The sequence below is a fragment of the Schistocerca nitens genome, chromosome 10, assembly GCF_023898315.1.
Source record: "Schistocerca nitens isolate TAMUIC-IGC-003100 chromosome 10, iqSchNite1.1, whole genome shotgun sequence".
Classification (NCBI taxonomy): domain Eukaryota; kingdom Metazoa; phylum Arthropoda; class Insecta; order Orthoptera; family Acrididae; genus Schistocerca; species Schistocerca nitens.
The window spans coordinates 45,192,172-45,211,423 of NC_064623.1; the positions used below are offsets into that span (position 1 = coordinate 45,192,172).

The 19,252-nt window shown below is 46.9% G+C and overlaps 1 protein-coding gene across 1 annotated transcript in view; it reads left to right on the top strand.

Annotated features, from left to right (window-relative positions):
- LOC126209839 (uncharacterized) overlaps positions 1–19,252 on the top strand; it is a 98,334-nt gene that overhangs the window by 45,985 nt on the left and 33,097 nt on the right. The window contains exon 4 of the mRNA XM_049938969.1: positions 2,857–2,914. Within this exon, the coding sequence (XP_049794926.1) occupies positions 2,857–2,914 (58 nt within the window). The remainder of the gene's footprint in view (positions 1–2,856; positions 2,915–19,252) is intronic.

Sequence of the window (19,252 nt, forward strand, 5' to 3'; positions counted from 1 at the left end):
TGTACTCCCATAAACTGCAGCATCGCCATACACTGCACATTTCTTTACCCACCGCCCAACTGTACTCCCATCAACTGCAGCATCGCCATACACTGCACATTTCTTTACCCATCGCCCAACTGCACTCCCATCAACTGCAGCATCGCCATATACTGCACATTTCTTTACCCATCGCCCAACTGCACTCCCATCAACTGCAGCATCGCCATACACTGCACATTTCTTTACCTATCGCCCAACTGCACTCCCATCAACTTCACCTTCGCCATACATTACACATTTCTTTACCCATCGACCAACTGTACTCCCATCAACTGCAGCATCGCCATACATTGCACATTTCTTTACCCATCGATCAACTGTACTCCCATCAACTGCAGCATAGCTATACATTGCACATTTCTTTACCCATCGACCGACTGTACTCCCATCAACTGCAGCATCGCCATACATTGCACATTTCTGTACCCATCGACCAACTGTACTCCCATCAACCGCAGCATCGCCATACACTGCACGTTTCTTTACTCATCGACCAACTGTACTCCCATCAACTGCAGCCTCGCCATACACTGCACATTTCTTAACCCATCGACCAACTTTACTCCCATCAACTGCAGCATAGCTATACATTGCACATTTCTTTACCCATCGACCAACTTTACTCCCATCAACTGCAGCATCGCCATACACTGCACATTTCTTTACCCATCGTGCAACTGTACAACCCATCAACTTCAGCATCGCCATACACTGCACATTTCTTTACCCATCGACCAACTGTACTTCCATCAACTGCAGCATCGCCATACACTGCACATTTCTTTACCCACCGCCCAACTGTACTCCCATCAACTGCAGCATCGCCATATACTGCATATTTCTTTACCCATCGCCCAACTGCACTCCCATCAACTGCAGCCTCGCCATACACTGCACATTTCTTTACCCATCGACCAACTTTACTCCCATCAACTGCAGCATAGCTATACATTGCACATTTCTTTACCCATCGACCAACTTTACTCCCATCAACTGCAGCATCGCCATACACTGCACATTTCTTTACCCATCGGGCAACTGTACAACCCATCAACTTCAGCATCGCCATACACTGCACATTTCTTTACCCATCGACCAACTGTACTTCCATCAACTGCAGCATCGCCATACACTGCACATTTCTTTACCCACCGCCCAACTGTACTCCCATCAACTGCAGCATCGCCATATACTGCATATTTCTTTACCCATCGCCCAACTGCACTCCCATCAACTGCAGCCTCGCCATACACTGCACATTTCTTTACCCATCGACCAACTTTACTCCCATCAACTGCAGCATAGCTATACATTGCACATTTCTTTACCCATCGACCAACTTTACTCCCATCAACTGCAGCATCGCCATACACTGCACATTTCTTTACCCATCGTGCAACTGTACAACCCATCAACTTCAGCATCGCCATACACTGCACATTTCTTTACCCATCGACCAACTGTACTTCCATCAACTGCAGCATCGCCATACACTGCACATTTCTTTACCCACCGCCCAACTGTACTCCCATCAACTGCAGCATCGCCATATACTGCACATTTCTTTACCCATCGCCCAACTGCACTCCCATCAACTGCAGCCTCGCCATACACTGCACATTTCTTTACCCATCGACCAACTTTACTCCCATCAACTGCAGCATAGCTATACATTGCACATTTCTTTACCCATCGACCAACTTTACTCCCATCAACTGCAGCATAGCTATACATTGCACATTTCTTTACCCATCGACCAACTTTACTCCCATCAACTGCAGCATCGCCATACACTGCACATTTCTTTACCCATCGACCAACTGTACTCCCATCAACTGCAGCATCGCCATACACTGCACATTTCTTTACCCATCGACCAACTGTACTTCCATCATTTGCAGCATCGTCATACACTGCACACAAATGTTTATGGATGTTCACCATGGTTCCTTTTTCTGCACAGAAAAATTCAATAATGGTATGCTGCTAGCAAAGTGAGGAGTCGAAGGTAGACGCCATTTTGATGCTGTACTACGGCTCTGCCATCTGCCAGAACGGTTCGCAACTTGACCGGCGCACCGTACAAATAACAAATGTGAAGCAGCACCAAGGACGTTTGTCTGTGTATATTAATGCCTTTTTTTAAAAAAAATATGGAGCATTACTTACTGAACGACCCTCGTAGTTCGCCATGCTAGCGAAATCGTTTTATTCTGTGGGCTTATTTCATTATAGTCAGTACCACAGAAAGCTCTCAATCTGATAAACATTTGATTGCCGAGGAGCTACAGATGGTTTTCATATCCACACATTAAAACATTCCACAACATACTCGCTGGTATCTTAAATATCTGGTACTTGATTCTTGTACTTACCCACCATTTGTTACATAGGAATGTTCGCATTCTGTTCTCCTTAGGTCAGCCTGAAAATATTTCTAGTTTGGCTCAATATTGTACTTTAGTAGATGATATAAAGTGTCACCTTGAATCCCACTGTTTGCTGAGTACCGTGGTTTGTGAAATACCTCAAGAAGACTAGAAATCATATTGTTCGCCATTTGCTTGTCTTTCCCGTCAATTGTTTCGCTATTTATATCCACACGCAAAGTGCTGATTCACGAGGTGAGTCTATTTCCTATTACACTTACATAGAGGGTTTAACTTTCCCGTATGAGGCATCTAATATACTAAACAACTAGATCTAGAATACTAAGCAGCTGACACTATATTTTAATAAAATCTATTATTACAATATGTCAAGAACAACTTAAATTGACTAAGTACAAATGTACATTCTTTTTTGTTAATACAGTTTTGGAGCTTCGCGCAGATACTGGTATTGTTGTCATACTTCGCCCTGGGCGGGTCAGGTAATAATCCTCACTTAATATTTTTTTTGCTATGAAAAATCAAATTTATTCAAAAAGAAATAACCTAGTCAATATGCAATTTATCCAATACCCTCACTTTATCAAGTTTTTTAAAACTCAAGTCTAACAAACATTTTTTTTTGTTTTAATAGTTTTTCTTAAGTTTACATTTGTGTTGTCATACCTGCCTTGTCAGCTGAGGGTACAGTTAGGACTGTGCAACTTTTAAACTTCAACGCTGATCAAAAACATAAGGTCCTGAGCCTGCACAATTAGAACACATCTCGTGTTGTCATCGCTGATTCTGTCCGCACTCAACAATCTTCAAAGCTCTTTCCGTAGCCAGTGCAAAAGGTTTCTTCTACTGCTTTTCTTTGTTTCGTCAAGTGACAGTTGGTGTATTTTTTGACTTAATACAGTTTCAGCTTTTATTCTTCTTCTTCTTCTATTTCTCGCTCTCATTTCATTGATTTTTCTCTTTGGCTTCTTATCGTATTTCTTTTCTGCTTTCTTTCTTTTCTCGAAATTATTTCTCCTTTTTTCTCTTCCCATGTAATTTTAAATGGCTAGCATGATTCTATTTCAGACTTTCGTGCATTCACTTGCCTCTTATTTCAGTTTTGCAGTTTGGCAAGTGGTGAATATCAAGAAACTAAGAGGTTACTCTCTTTTTTGCGTTGTATTTAAACTTAGTATGATCACATGAACCAACAGTATTCGTTTCCGGGGTTCTGCATCGCTTTTAATGTTCTACTGCCATTATCTACAAATTTACCTCTTTTCTCTTTATTTATTTATTGCCTATTTAGCTTACTCAGATAAGGCCTTAAGCCCCCCTCGTACCTCTCACCACGAACAACATAAACCAAATGTATTACATAATGTTCACAATGATGATAATTTCTATTAATAACAGTAATAATAAACGGCATTTTGAAAATACTGATTGTCCATGTATAGCAGTGGAAGGGATAGTGGAAAAGAGAAGATTGAAGTATTTGTGACAGTAGCTGTTAAGAAAGAACAGAATTTAAGTAGAGAACTCTGTAGATAATGGAGAGGGAAAAGTGGTGTGCGAGGGAGGGCAGACGAGAATGAACAGCAGACATGAGTATAGAAGATGTATTAGTGTGATAGAAGATGGACCGTAAGCTGTCCCTTGAAGTTTGAAAGGAAATTAATTTTCTAGTATTTTATGGAAGATTGTTCAAATGTGGCTTTCCTAGTACAGAAAATAGTTTAGACAACATGGCAGGAATAGGAATATCCTTTGTTAATAACGGGTACTGTGTAAATTGCTGTTAATAAGCGGGAGGGGAATGACTGAGAAGGCGGTTCCAGGCGTTACAGTCTGGAAGCGCGCGACCGCTAAGGTCGCAGGTTCGAATCCTGCCTCGGGCATGGATGTGTGTGATGTCCTTAGGTTAGCTAGTTTTAAGTACACTACTGGCCATTAAAATTGCTACACCAAGAAGAAATGCACATGATAAATCGGTATTCGTTGGACAAATAAAATATACAAGAACTGACATGTGTTTACATTTTCACGTAATTTGGGTGCATAGATCCTGAGAAATCAGTACCCAGAACAACCACATCTGGCCATAATAACGGCCTTGATACGCCTGGGCATTGAGTCAAACACAGCTTGGATGGCGTGTACAGGTACAGCTTCTCATGCAGCTTCAGCACGATACCACAGTTCATCAAGAGTAGTGACTGGCGTATTGTGACGAGCCAGTTGCTCGGCCACCATTGACCAGACGTTTCCAATTGGTGAGAGATCTGGAGAATGTGCTGGCCAGGGCAGCAGTCGAACATTTTCTGTATCCGAAAGGCCCGAACATTATCCTGCTGAAATGTAGGGTTTCGCAGGGATCGAATGAAGGGTAGAGCCACGGGTCTTAACACATCTGAAATGTAATGTCCACTGTTCAAAGCGCCGTCAATGCAAACAAGAGGTGACCGAGACGTGTAACGAATGGCACCCCATACTATCACGCAGGGTCATACGCCAGTATGGCGATGACGAATATAAGCTTCCAATGCGCATTCATCGCGATGACGCCAAATACGGATGCGACCGTCATGATGCTGTAAACAGGACCTGGATTCATCCGAAAAATGACGTTTTACCATTCGCGCATCCAGGTTCGTCGTTGAGTACACCATCGCAGGCGCTCCTGTCTGTGATGCAGCGCCAAGGGTAACCGCAGACATGGTTTCCTAGCTGATAGTCCATGCTGCTGCAAAAGTCGTAGAACTGTTCGAGCAGATGGTTGTTGTCTTGCAAACGTCCCCATCTGTTGACTCAGGGATCCAGACGTGGCTGCACGATCCGTTACAGCCATGCGGATAAGATGCCCGTCATCTTGACTGCTAGTGATACGAGGCCGTTGGGATCCAGCACGGCGTTACGTATTACCTTCCTGAACCCACCGATTCCATATTCTGCTAACAGTCATTGGATCTCGACCAACGCGAGCAGCAATGTCGCGATACGATAAACAGCAATCGCGATAGGCCACAATCCGACCTTTATCAAAGTCGAAAACGTGACGGTACGCATTTCTCCTCCTTACACGCGGCATCACAACAACGTTTCACCAGGCAACACCGGTCAACTGCTGTTTATGTGTGAGAAATCTGTTGGAAACTTTCCTCGTGTCAGCACGTTGTAGGTGCCGCCACCGGCGCCAACCTTGTGTGAATGCTCTGAAAAGCTAATCATTTGCATATCACAGTATCTTCTTCCTGACGTTTAAATTTCGCGTCTGTAGCACGTCATCTTCTTGGTGTAGCAATTTTAATGGCCAGTAGTGTAGTTCTAAGTTCTAGGGGACTGATGACCTCAGAAGTTAAGCCCCACAGTGCTCAGAGCCATTTGAACCATTTTGAATGACTGAGAAGACTATAAACTCAGTGTATTATAATCGCCATGCTTATTTCCACGCAGCTGTAATAATTTTTCGTAGACAGAAGTGATATGGTCGAATTTAGCTAACATCATAGATGAATCGTACACAGAAATTCAGTGGCAGCCTGCATGCGCTCGATTAAGCAATTCCCTGGAGATCGGGACTGCCGTAGTCAGGCAGGGAGATTATTAGTGTCTCTGAGTTTCATTTTAAACTCGAGAGGAAGCAATTCTTTTATACTTCTGTAGTGAATGAAGTGACATATACAACATACACTCCTGGAAATGGAAAAAAGAACACTTTGACACCGGTGTGTCAGACCCACCATACTTGCTCCAGACGAGAGGGCTGTACAAGCAATGATCACACGCACGGCACAGCGGACACACCAGGAACCGCGGTGTTGGCCGTCGAATGGCGCTAGCTGCGCAGCATTTGTGCACCGCCGCCGTCATTGTCAGCCAGTTTGCCGTGGCATACGGAGCTCCATCGCAGTCTTTAACAATGGTAGCATGCCGCGACAGCGTGGACGTGAACCGTATGTGCAGTTGACGGACTTTGAACGAGGGCGTATAGTGGGCATGCGGGAGGCCGGGTGGACGTACCACCGAATTGCTCAACACGTGGGGCGTGAGGTCTCCACAGTACATCGATGTTGTCGCCAGTGGTCGGCGGAAGGTGCACGTGCCCATCGACCTGGGACCGGACCGCAGCGACGCACGGATGCACGCCAAGACCGTAGGATCCTACGCAGTGCCGTAGGCGACCGCACCGCCACTTCCCAGCAAATTAGGGACACTGTTGCTCCTGGGGTATCGGCGAGGACCATTCGCAACCGTCTCCATGAAGCTGGGCTACGGTCCCGCACACCGTTAGGCCGTCTTCCGCTCACGCCCCAACATCGTGCAGCCCGCCTCCAGTGGTGTCGCGACAGGCGTGAATGGAGGGACGAATGGAGACGTGTCGTCTTCAGCGATGAGAGTCGCTTCTGCCTTGGTGCCAATGATGGTCGTATGCGTGTTTGGCGCCGTGCAGGTGAGCGCCACAATCAGGACTGCATACGACCGAGGCACACAGGGCCAACACCCGGCATCATGGTGTGGGGAGCGATCTCCTACACTGGCCGTACACCACTGGTGATCGTCGAGGGGACACTGAATAGTGCACGGTACATCCAAACCGTCATCGAACCCATCGTTCTACCATTCCTAGACCGGCAAGGGAACTTGCTGTTCCACGTCCGCATGTATCCCGTGCCACCCAACGTGCTCTAGAAGGTGTAAGTCAACTACCCTGGCCAGCAAGATCTCCGGATCTGTCCCCCATTGAGCATGTTTGGGACTGGATGAAGCGTCGTCTCACGCGGTCTGCACGTCCAGCACGAACGCTGGTCCAACTGAGGCGCCAGGTGGAAATGGCATGGCAAGCCGTTCCACAGGACTACATCCAGCATCTCTACGATCGTCTCCATGGGAGAATAGCAGCCTGCACTGCTGCGAAAGGTGGATATACACTGTACTAGTGCCGACATTGTGCATGCTCTGTTGCCTGTGTCTATGTGCCTGTGGTTCTGTCAGTGTGATCATGTGATGTATCTGACCCCATGAATGTGTCAATAAAGTTTCCCCTTCCTGGGACAATGAATTCACGGTGTTCTTATTTCAATTTCCAGGAGTGTATTACAGACTGCAGTTGTGCGTTCTGTGATGACACACCGCCGCCTGAGAGATCGAGCCGCCGGATGCGATTCTCTCGATAAACGGAACAGAAGATAAGCTGTGTTAGCCAGAGAGTACACAGCCAGTGGCAGTACTCATGCTCGCCGCGAGGCGCCGCTCGGCCACTTCATGTGCAGCAGGAGAATAGTGCAGTTGTGCCAGTCTACAGTTGGTAGCCGCGCTCTGTGGTCAGCCAGCGCCGATGTTAGTCACCGTCTGCAGCTCAGTCATTGCTGCCATCAAGTCTTAGTAGCTCCGTTCCAAGTTAGTCCTCAAAGTCACCGGATTCGACATTCAAGATTACGAGAGATTAATTCGTCACTGCAAGATTTGTGACTTGTAAATTATGTCATTCTACAGACGCTTAGTCTAGACGCGTCTTCTATAATTGTCAACCAACTCATCATGGACTACAGCAAACTAACAAATACTTTCTTATTATGTACTCCTGCTAGTTAATTGTGTTTTCCTGTTGTAGCTACCAGGCAGTCTTGGCATATTAGAACCCTCGTTCGCACCAACTCGGCTACCTCATACACTACTGGCCATTAAAATTTGCTACACCACGAAGATGACGTGCTACAGACGCTAAATTTAACCGACAGGTAGAAGATGCTGTGATATGCAAATGATTAGCATTCCAGAGCATTCACACAAGGTTGGCGCCGGTGGCGACACCTACAACGTGCTAACATGAGGAAAGTTTCCGACCGATTTCTCATACACAAACAGCAGTTGACCGCCGTTGCCTGGTGAAACGTTGTTGTGATGCCTCGTGTAAGGAGGAGAAATGCGTACCATCACGTTTCAGACATTGCTAAAGGTCGATTTGTAGCCTATCGTGATTGCGGTTTATCGTATCGCGACATTGCTGCTCGCGTTGGTCGAGATCCAATGACTGTTAGCGGAATATGGAATCGGTGGGTTCAGGAGGTAATACGGAACGCTGTGCTGGATCCCAAAGGCCTCTTATCACTAGCAGTCCAGATGACAGGCATCTTATCCGCATGGCTGTAACGGATCGTGCAGCCACGTCTCGATCCCTGAGCCAACAGAAGGGGACGTTTGCAAGACAATCATCTGCACGAACAGTTCGACGACGTTTGCAGCAGCATGGAATATCAGCTCGAAGACCACGGCTGCAGTTACCCTTCACACTGCATCACAGACAGGAGCGCCTGCGACGGTGTACTCAACGACGAACCTGGGTGCACGTATGGTAAAACGTCATTTTTTCGGATGAATCCAGGTTCTGTTTACAGCATCATGATGGTCGTATCCGTGTTTGGCGACATCGCCCTGAACATACACTGGAAGTGTGTATTCGTTATCGCCATACTGGCGTATCACCTGGCATGATGGTATGGGGTGCCATTTGTTACACGTCTCGGTCACCTCTTGTTCGTATTGACGGCACGTTGAACAGTGGACGTTACATTTCAGATGTGTTACGACCCGTGGCTCTACCCTTCATTCGATGCCTGCGAGCAGGCCGGAGTGGCCGACCGGTTCTAGGCGCTACAGTCTGGTACCGCGCGACCGCTATGGTCGCAGGTTCGAATCCTGCCTCGGGCGTGGATGTGTGTGATGTCAGGTTAGTTAGCTTTAAGTAGTTCTAAGTTCTAGGGCACTGATGACCACAGCAGTTAAGTCCCATAGTGCTCAGAGCCATTTTTGAGCCCAGCGAAACCGTACATTTCAGCAGGATAATGCACGACCGCATGTTGCAGGTCCTGTACGGGCCTTTCTGGATACAGAAAATGTTCGACTGCTGCCCTGGCCAGCACATTCTCCAGATCTCTCACCAACTGAAAACGTCTGGTCAATGGTGGCCGAGCAACTGGCTCGTCACAATACACCAGTCACTACTCTTGATGAACTGGGGTATCGTGTTGAAGCTGCATGGGCAGCTGTACCTGTACACACCATCCCAGCTCTGTTTGACTTAGTGGTGGTGGTGGTGGTGGTTAGTGTTTAACGTCCCGTCGACAACGAGGTCATTAGAGACGGAGCGCAAGCTCGGGTTAGGGAAGGATTGGGAAGGAAATCGGCCGTGCCCTTTCAAAGGAACCATCCCGGCATTTGCCTGAAACGATTTAGGGAAATCACGGAAAACCTAAATCAGGATGGCCGGAGACGGGATTGAACCGTCGTCCTCCCGAATGCGAGTCCAGTGTGCTAACCACTGCGCCACCTCGCTCGGTTGACTTAGTGCCCAGGCGTATCAAGGCCGTTATTACGGCCAGAGTTGGTTGTTTTGGGTACTGATTTCTCAGGATCTATACACCCAAATTGCGTGAAAACGTAATCAGATATCAGTTCTAGTATAATATATTTGTTCAATGAATACCCGTTTATCATCTGCATTTCTTCGTGGTGTAGCAATTTTAATGCCACCTCATGTTGATGAACTCGATTATGGTGGAAGATCGAGAGCCTTCACGTTCAGTTCAGTATTGAGGGTGGAAGAGATCCTCTGAAATTAGGGTTAATATATCCTTATTGATCTACTAAGACTGCTTGCGTTTTAGGTGCATTAACATTCATATCTTTGTTCTTTGCCATCTCCGATAAAGCAAGTATCTCAGTATTTACATGCTGGACGGCTGTCCACAGGTGTGTCGGAGTGACAGTTGGGTATAACTGAAGGTATGCAGCATATGAGTAACATATGCGTGGTAAGAGAACAGTCACCCATCATTAGCGTATAATGGAAAATGTAATGGGCCCAATAGTGATCTTTGCGGAACATCTGGTACTACACCTGGCGACTTTCTTAACTGAATCGTGTTAGACGATTAGGGGTGCTTCTACAGTTATAAACAGATAAAATACTGCAATTCTGTCTGACGTACTAATCAGATTCAACATAACATTAGGTCTATCATAGGTGCAGCAAATCTACGTAACATATGCCAAGGAAAGACGGTCGATATATTGCAAAGAAAGTTTATTGTTTTTAAATTACGCAAATGTTCGTAGACGGGTGATAAACTCGGCTACCGAATTAAGTGAAATGGAAGTAGCGCATGCCCCTAAAGTCTAAAAATTAAATAGCTCTAAACCACATGCGGTGTTCAGGCTAAGTTATTGAAAGTTGCCTTCACTCTAATGCAAATAAATACGAACCTGACAGACATACAATATTATTATCTAAGAGCCCATCAGTTAAGAAAATTAATGAACATCATCACCCACAAACTGAACTGAAATCTGACTCGTAGCAGATAGGTCCTAATCATCAATGACTATTTACTAAAAGTTTTAAAGTATCGTGACACTGCCACTGGAATATTTCTACGTCTTAACCCGTACGACTAAACCACCGTCGGATCTGATATAGTTCCTGTCCGTCCAGCTCCATCGAGAACAGTGTCACTGGGAAAGGTGGTCGCCATCTTTTTATCCCCTCAGGGGTCCCCTTCCTCAGAGTTTTTATATCTCTACATCACTTACTCGCTTCAAGCAATCACCTTCCTTACCACTTTTTATATAACACTAAAATCGTAAATCTGAATTTGCCATTAGGAGCACGTTAAAAATGTAAACAAAACTGAAATATCACAGTTGATTCTACGTGCAGTAGTTTCGCCACAAATGTAGATGTTTGTTTGAGTATTCAAAATCGGGTCTTAATTGTTGTGCCCTCAATAAATACTCTACAGACACTTACAGTCAGCCCGCATCTCGTGGTCGTGCGGTAGCGTTCTCGCTTCCCACGCCCGGGTTCCCGGGTTCGATTCCCGGCGGGGTCAGGGATTTTCTCTGCCTCGTGATGGCTGGGTGTTGTGTGCTGTCCTTAGGTTAGTTAGGTTTAAGTAGTTCTAAGTTCTAGGGGACTTATGACCACAGCAGTTGAGTCCCATAGTGCTCAGAGCCATTTGAACCATTTGAACTTACAGTCAGCTGTATTTCATAGTAATAGCCCAACTGTATCCACTGCCACAATCAAACTTAATTATACAGAATGTGTGTAAAGTAATAAACAATCGATTAAAAATAACCATTACAAACATAAATACTATATACTAAATTTTGTAACTCTTTTACATTTATTTATGACAGCAGATACTACCTTGCTATTAGAATAACTGTCATTCACTGCCAATGTGCCGATTCTGGTCAAAAATTCAATTAAAATGTCTCTCACATGTTAATTAATTAAATAGTGAAACTTGTGGCTAGGTCACATGATGCATATCGACTAGCACTCCAGATTGATACAACGATCTCTTTTGTGCAATTAAAACTGTAATAGGTATTAATTATTTATTATTTTTTACTTTAAAATATCGTCTCGCCTCTGTAACTTGTCGCACTTACCATCTCCAAAGCATATCTACATATACAAAGAATTATCTTTTCTCATCTTTTACATGACGGTTCGTGCTCTGCAGTAACGACAGACATGGCACTGCACATGCACAAACGTGTAAAAGTGAATCTATTCCCTTATGCTCACTACCGAACGGATCTGTCGTCATGTGTGGAGATTGTCTAAATCAGACTGTTCCGCATGGTACAGCCATGGTGCTCTGTTAGCTGCCATCACTACCAACCTGTCGTCAGATGTCCCCTAGCACGGCGGCAGCACTGCAGCACGTGTAAACCAAATGCGCTGGCTGACAAAGTCAAACACTAACAGACAAATAATATACACTCCTGGAAATGGAAAAAAGAACACATTGACACCGGAGAGTGTTGTGTCGGCAGACTTGCCAACACTACGCACACTAATTGAAAGAGGCGGCCAAGATGCACGCGCTAACTCACGACGGATGGAGTGAGGTCTGAAACAGGAGACTTAATGAATGCTATAAAGAAAAGTACGTATCTTCTGGACTACTTAACTTTTAATCCTTCCTTTATATACATCGTTCTTGATGAGACATCTGGAGATTATGGCCATACAAGTGAGACTCTTTTGATACAAGCTATCTAAGGCTAATGGCGCCTTGCTAGGTCGTAGACATGAACTTAGCTGAAGGCTATTCTGTCTCTCGGCAAATGAGAGCAAAGGCTTCGTCCGTATAGTCGCTAGCAACGTCGTCGTACAACTGGGGCGAGTTCTCGTACGTCTCTCGAGACCTGCCGTGTGGTGGCGCTCGGTCTACGATCACACAGTGGCGACACGCGGGTCCGACATGTACTAATGGACCGCGGCCGATTTAAGCTACCACCTAGCAAGTGTGGTCTCTGGCAGTGACACCACAGTGTGTCAGACCCACCATACTTGCTCCGGACACTGCGAGAGGGCTGTACAAGCAATGATCACACGCACGGCACAGCGGACACACCAGGAACCGCGGTGTTGGCCGTCGAATGGCGCTAGCTGCGCAGCATTTGTGCACCGCCGCCGTCAGTGTCAGCCAGTTTGCCGTGGCATACGGAGCTCCATCGCAGTCTTTAACACTGGTAGCATGCCGCGACAGCGTGGACGTGAACCCTATGTGTAGTTGACGGACTTTGAGCGAGGGCGTATAGTGGGCATGCGGGAGGCCGGGTGGACGTACCGCCGAATTGCTCAACACGTGGGGCGTGAGGTCTCCACAGTACATCGATGTTGTCGCCAGTGGTCGGCGGAAGGTGCACGTGCCCGTCGACCTGGGACCGGACCGCAGCGACGCACGGATGCACGCCAAGACCGTAGGATCCTACGCAGTGCCGTAGGGGACCGCACCGCCACTTCCCAGCAAATTAGGGACACTGTTGCTCCTGGGGTATCGGCGAGGACCATTCGCAACCGTCTCCATGAAGCTGGGCTACGGTCCCGCACACCGTTAGGCCGTCTTCCGCTCACGCCCCAACATCGTGCAGCCCGCCTCCAGTGGTGTCGCGACAGGCGTGAATGGAGGGACGAATGGAGACGTGTCGTCTTCAGCGATGAGAGTCGCTTCTACCTTGGTGCCAATGATGGTCGTATGCGTGTTTGGCGCCGTGCAGGTGAGCGCCACAATCAGGACTGCATACGACCGAGGCACACAGGGCCAACACCCGGCATCATGGTGTGGGGAGCGATCTCCTACACTGGCCGTACACCACTGGTGATCGTCGAGTGGACACTGAAAAGTGCACGGTACATCCAAACCGTCATCGAACCCATCGTTCTACCATTCCTAGACCGGCAAGGGAACTTGCTGTTCCAACAGGACAATGCACGTCCGCATGTATCCCGTGCCACCCAACGTGCTCTAGAAGGTGTAAGTCAACTACCCTGGCCAGCAAGATCTCCGGATCTGTCCCCCATTGAGCATGTTTGGGACTGGATGAAGCGTCGTCTCACGCGGTCTGCACGTCCAGCACGAACGCTGGTCCAACTGAGGCGCCAGGTGGATATGGCATGGCAAGCCGTTCCACAGGACTACATCCAGCATCTCTACAATCGTCTCCATGGGAGAATAGCAGCCTGCATTGCTGCGAAAGGTGGATATACACTGTACTAGTGCCGACATTGTGCATGCTCTGTTGCCTGTGTCTATGTGCCTGTGGTTCTGTCAGTGTGATCATGTGATGTATCTGACCCCAGGAATGTGTCAATAAAGTTTCCCCTTCCTGGGACAATGAATTCACGATGTTCTTATTTCAATTTCCAGGAGTGTAGTACGTCGTGTCACTACCTCCACTTGCCTTATCTTTCACTAAGCGAATCAGATATTGAAACCAGCACCAAAATGAGCGCGAGTAAAATACATAAATACAGAAGTGTAACATTTTGTGAACTGACGGGGTCAGCATGTGCATTGCGTTTTCAGCGTTCAAAACAAAATTAAGCTCACGTGTACCTTTTCGCGAGTGACGGAGTAACACATTGTACGCAAAATAAAATCCATACATATCATAAAAATGTATATATGTGTGCCTGTATGTTCCATATCTCCACTAAACCAATGAACCGAATACAAGGAATCCTGCGTCACATACACTATGTGATCAAAAGTACAGTAGCTCCATGAGGGAGTAAAGTTTTCCTCTTGCGACATATGTACGCCACACAAAGCCTAGCTTCAACTAGCACAGCGCAATAAGCTGTGTCACTGACGGTCATTACGTATTGCCATCTGCTCCACATTGATTCGTCCCTTTCATGATCCTATAAATTTGGCTACGAAATCTATGTGGGTCTCATTTCAAGGTCTTTCTTAGGAAGATTAGGGTAAAAAAAATGGTTCAAATGGCTCTGAGCACTATGGGACTTAACTTCTGAGGTCATCAGCCCCTAGAACTTAGAACTACTTAAACCTAACTAACCTAAGGACATCACACACATCCATGCCCGAGGCAGGATTCGAACCTGCGACCGTAGTGGTTGAGCGGTTCCAGACTGTAGCGCCTAGAACCGCTTGGCCACTCCGGCCGGCGATTAGGGTCAGTCAACACATCTAAGGGGTTTTCCAGCCAGTACAACGTAGAGTGTGGCACATTTACGACCGTCGTTCCAGTGACGACGGAATGTCGTACCACCTGTTCACAGGTCGCGTCATTTATTAGCCTCCCGTTACCTTTTGACTCCATCGTCATCAAATCTCTTGGCTCGCCTCCCTCATAAGAATTTTTGAGCACCACTTCCGGAGTGAATACTGAGTACACTCAATGCCTGCGCATTTTAAAATAAGGCTCTGTCAATTACACTTCCCTCTGACTTCGGCTTCTTCTGCATTACACCGAAACAATGGCACTTTGCATGCCTGCTCGGTAGTCTGTACCATTCTCATGTGAGAAACTACCAAGTGCGGCCCAGTCAGCAACTTCCACACCGCCGCGGATGAGATGGACTGCCGCGTTGTGACAAACGACAGTCACAAACAGCAGCCGACGGTTATCTTCGGCGTTGGCGCATGACAGTGCTAGTACGGAGTTCCAGGGTTGCAGTTCATAGCTACAGTTCGAAGTGGAGATCGTCCTGCGAGATTCAGTCTACAAGAGGAGTCGCCTGTAGCCTTCACATAGGAACAAGTGTTTATTCGAGTGATTGGCAGTGTGGCGGCCAGGACAGACACAGTCTTGCTGATGTTGTATTCAGTAACGCATGCCTTCACAAGCCACTGCTTACTTGTATCAGTCCACAAGCACATCACACTAGTTGTAAAAGCTTAGTCAAGTATCACAGCGCAATAAAGTGTATATATGTTTGTAACTAATTAATTTGCACTGTCGCATTTTCTCCATGCACCTCAGAGCACCTAAACCTAATTCTACGTGTGTGAGCCGTTCTACCCAGACGATCTGTAGACATCGATAATACTCTCTTTGGCAACTCTGTAACACCTGTACTGACATTATCACAGAAGTTTCTTTTTACTCTGGCACCAATAACACTTTTGTGACTTTACTCATACTCATTTTCCCACTGGTTTGCACTTCACTATAAAGCAATGGTGGTGTAGATCAACACTAGTCCACTGGAAATACACTCCTGGAAATTGAAATAAGAACACCGTGAATTCATTGTCCCAGGAAGGGGAAACTTTATTGACACATTCCTGGGGTCAGATACATCACATGATCACACTGACAGAACCACAGGCACATAGATACAGGCAACAGAGCATGCACAATGTCGGCACTAGTACAGTGTATATCCACCTTTCGCAGCAATGCAGGCTGCTATTCTCCCATGGAGACGATCGTAGAGATGCTGGATGTAGTCCTGTGGAACGGCTTGCCATGCCATTTCCACCTGGCGCCTCAGATGGACCAGCGTTCGTGCTGGACGTGCAGACCGCGTGAGACGACGCTTCATCCAGTCCCAAACATGCTCAATGGGGGACAGATCCGGAGATCTTGCTGGCCAGGGTAGTTGACTTACACCTTCTAGAGCACGTTGGGTGGCACGGGATACATGCGGACGTGCATTGTCCTGTTGGAACAGCAAGTTCCCTTGCCGGTCTAGGAATGGTAGAACGATGGGTTCGATGACGGTTTGGATGTACCGTGCACTATTCAGTGTCCCCTCGACGATCACCAGTGGTGTACGGCCAGTGTAGGAGATCGCTCCCCACACCATGATGCCGGGTGTTGGCCCTGTGTGCCTCGGTCGTATGCAGTCCTGATTGTGGCGCTCACCTGCACGGCGCCAAACATGCGTACGACCATCATTGGCACCAAGGCAGAAGCGACTCTCATCGCTGAAGACGACACGTCTCCATTCGTCCCTCCATTCACGCCTGTCGCGACACCACTGGAGGCGGGCTGCACGATGTTGGGGCGTGAGCGGAAGACGGCCTAACGGTGTGCGGGACCGTAGCCCAGCTTCATGGAGACGGTTGCGAATGGTCCTCGCCGATACCCCAGGAGCAACAGTGTCCCTAATTTGCTGGGAAGTGGCGGTGCGGTCCCCTACGGCACTGCGTAGGATCCTACGGTCTTGGCGTGCATCTGTGCGTCGCTGCGGTCCGGTCCCAGGTCGACGGGCACGTGCACCTTCCGCCGACCACTGGCGACAACATCGATGTACTGTGGAGACCTCACGCCCCACGTGTTGAGCAATTCGGCGGTACGTCCACCCGGCCTCCCGCATGCCCACTATACGTCCTCGCTCAAAGTCCGTCAACTGCACATACGGTTCACGTCCACGCTGTCGCGGCATGCTACCAGTGTTAAAGACTGCGATGGAGCTCCGTATGCCACGGCAAACTGGCTGACACTGACGGCGGCGGTGCACAAATGCTGCGCAGCTAGCGCCATTCGACGGCCAACACCGCGGTTCCTGGTGTGTCCGCTGTGCCGTGCGTGTGATCATTGCTTGTACAGCCCTCTCGCAGTGTCCGGAGCAAGTATGGTGGGTCTGACACACCGGTGTCAATGTGTTCTTTTTTCCATTTCCAGGAGTGTAGTTCCAGTACATGTAGTATCACATAATTCGAACGAATTCCAAAGGTTATCAAGTGGTAGAATAGCGACATAATTTGCTTCATCGGTTATACCAGGTACTGAAATTCTCATGACATTCTTCGTTGTGCATCTTCTAGTCCGATTAGAAACAATTGTGGTTGTGGCAACGTTTGGTTTAACTGCCCACATATTGAGTGAAGCACAACTTTTTGTGACTCTGCTACTTCAATTCTTGTGTCACTTAGGTTGCCTGCTAGCGACCATAACAATGTTTTTACAACCATTCTCTCCTTTTCCAAATCTAATCGATGTTGTATTCCAAGCAAGTTGCTGTTCACCAGTCCCATGGTATTCATTACACGTCGTACCACTTCCACAGTTAACACTGACAGCACCTTGCGCTGTTCAGTACCTTGTGTTCCAGATTCGTGAAGTGCCACTCCAAAGTTGCAGTATTTTCATCTGCTACTGCTTGTACATTCCCCACAGTATTATCCAAGTCATGTTCAAAATGTTCAAATGTGTGTGAAATCTTATGGGACTTAACTGCTAAGGTCATCAGTCCCTAAGCTTACACACTACTTAACCTAAATTATCCTAAGGACATGCCCGAGGGAGGACTCGAACCTCCGCCGGGACCAGCCGCACAGACCATGACTGCAGCGCCCTAGGCCGCTCGGCTAATCCCAGGCGGCTATCCAAGTCATGAATGACCTCACTGTCTGCAGTGGCAAATACGGTCTTTCTTACTTTTCCACCTGCATCTAACCATTCTCATTACCAACATATCAACGTCTATGGAGTCATATCTGCTACGTAATGTAGCTGTCCCTTCAACTTCTCATACAAAAATTGTAGTCCTTGATACACCCCTTTTACTTTTGTCAACACTGCTCCATTCTCTAACTCAAGTGGCAGCTCTGTGAACGTTTCCTGTAACCATTCATCATTTCTTACTTTCAAACTCCTTTTAGGCTACTTTCTGTGTCCACTGGTAACTCCTAAATAGGACGTCTGATTGTTTAGCAAACAATATTCCTGCTTCTGGTGGCTGATATTGTAATGCATTCACCACTCCTCCCACGCACAGTTGTAGAATCTTAAGCATTCTGATAGCCATACAGCACACTCTTGAAGGTATGCGACCTGGGAGCGAGGAATCCTTCCACTTGCCTCCCTCTTTCAAAAAGTGTGTGCATACCAGTTACTGTCATAATCAAACCGCTTGACAATATCCTACATCCTATCATTACAGATTATAACCCTATCAAGAAAGAAAAATAACTAAAAACACAGCATTCCACTATAATAAAATAAAGACTTAGTATTTTATGAATATATCAAAACAGTGACATACAAAATCAACTACCTCACGTATAGTCGACAGCAACATTTCAACGACCCATGTCATTCAGTCATTCCACGGCTTGGTGTGATGGCAAAAGGCACGTTTTGAGCTCGTTTATCGCTGACACTCGGTCTCTTTCGTTTCCTCTTTGACTTAACTTATTGCACTGGAAATGACATTGGTACTTGCGGCATGGCGTCCATAGCTCCTTTAAATAGCATAACACTCCCTACAAGCACAAGAGCGTTTTCCATTGGCAGCTGACACTTGACGTTGTCAGACGATTCCATCTCTAGGATTTAATACGGTCCGTTTCCTTTGTTTTAGTAACCCCATTGTCCATTCGCTTCAAAAAACCGTGTATTCGTTCCGTGGGGCGTTGGAAAAGTTCCACTGACAGTAATAAGGCTTGCCATATTTTTGGAATGGAAATTTCTGTAAGAGTGTCAATCGTTTGTGTAAATGAACTGTTGCTGTTGTTGTGGTCTTCAGTCCAAGAGACTGGTTTGATGCAGCTCTCCAT